The sequence below is a fragment of the Dipodomys ordii genome, unplaced genomic scaffold, assembly GCF_000151885.1.
Source record: "Dipodomys ordii isolate 6190 unplaced genomic scaffold, Dord_2.0 Scaffold3, whole genome shotgun sequence".
NCBI lineage: Eukaryota > Metazoa > Chordata > Mammalia > Rodentia > Heteromyidae > Dipodomys > Dipodomys ordii.
The window spans coordinates 10,814,285-10,815,834 of NW_012267219.1; the positions used below are offsets into that span (position 1 = coordinate 10,814,285).

General features: G+C 33.7%; 1 protein-coding gene across 1 annotated transcript in view; it reads left to right on the forward strand.

The window, feature by feature from the left end:
- Positions 1–1,389, forward strand: part of LOC105989785 (lysozyme C) — a 27,882-nt gene extending 26,493 nt beyond the window's left edge. The window contains exon 3 of the mRNA XM_013022006.1: positions 1,252–1,389. Within this exon, the coding sequence (XP_012877460.1) occupies positions 1,252–1,355 (104 nt within the window). The 3' untranslated portion in view covers positions 1,356–1,389. The remainder of the gene's footprint in view (positions 1–1,251) is intronic.
- The last annotated feature ends 161 nt before the right edge of the window (positions 1,390–1,550 follow it).

A 1,550-nucleotide genomic window follows, 5' to 3' on the forward strand; every position in this document is an offset into this window, starting at 1 on the left:
ATGAGACTCTATTTGAAAAATAAGGAAGCAAAAAGGACTTAGGGACATGGCTCAAAGATACTCTGTCTAATAATCTCAAAGCCCTGAACAATTAATTGTTAAGAGCCTTTGTCATTGAAGCTTTGTCATTGAAGCAAGTTGACATTCTATCTGTTTACTTATATACAGTTGGAGATAATATAGCTGTATAGTCTTTTATTGTTTTACTTTTATTATGAATTGTTCCAAATGTACAAAATTAGGTATTAATATATAGAGCCATATAATACAGCTATTTAATTGCAATTTAAAATTATTAACACTTATAATGACTTCTATTCAGTGTTGCAAAGTAAGAATTATTACTAAAAGTTTTTACCTTGAATGGGTGTTTTAGATAAACCTTTGTTGATAGATTTTTTTTTTTTTTTTGGTCGTGGGACTTGAACTCTGGGCATAAGTGCCATCCCTTAGCTCTTCAGCTCAAGGAAAGTGCTCTACCACTTGAGCCACAGCTCCTTTTTGGTTTTCTGGAGGTTAATTGGAGATTAGAAGACTTTCTTGCCTTGGGCTGGCTTTAAACCAAGATCCTCAGATCTCAGCCTCCTGAGTAGTTAAGATTACAGGCGTGAGCCACCGGCACCCAGCTGTTGCTAGATTTTAAAGTGAATTATAAACACAATATTTTAGTTACAACTTATATTTTCAAAAATATATTATTGAAATAGTCATGATCACATCTAATTAAATAATTTAGAGATTAATTATTGAGGATGATTTTTTTTGTCAGTTGTGGGACTTGAATTCTGGGTGCTATCCCTGAGTTCTTTTACTAAAGCACTCTGCCACTTTGAGCCACAGCTCTATTTCCTTGGCTATTTCTTTAGAAAAAGTTTTTAGTTATATAATTTGACTAAAAATTATTAGGCGTGTTTCTTTTACAGTGTTGGGTACAAAGAGGGCCTTCCCATAGTTTTTAGTTCTAGTGCTTGTGATAACTGGTAAATGAGAAATAAAATTATTTAGTTCATGTCAAATGGTACAGAATGAAGAGTGTTCTTCAATTATCTTTTTTCACTATTATTACTATTAAAGTATTTTTACAGACAGGTTTCAGTTCAACATGTCCCCTAACTATCTTACTATTAGTTTCTCTTGCAAGGTAATTTCCTAGTATTCTTCTCGTTGGTGTAATGATAAAGCTGGCTGAATATAAGGTGAAAATTAAATTTTTACTTCAGTCATTGTCATTTCTTCACCCTTCTCTTTTAGCTTTGTTGCAAGATGACATCACTGAAGCTATAGGTTGTACAAAGAGGATTGTCCATGATCCACAAGGCATTAGAGCATGGTATGTATTAAATGTTCAAAGGTAATCTGTGTACCCTACCATTGATGCACACAGGAGAGTAGGCTTGCAAACATCAAGGATCATTGTGAAAACTGAACTGCAGGTTTTGACTTAACAAAGCAATATACTACCTCCACCCCTAAGGAAGTAATTATTATGACTGATCCAAATCTTACCCCTTCATGCTTGGCATTCTTGAATGACCACTCAGGGATTTTAA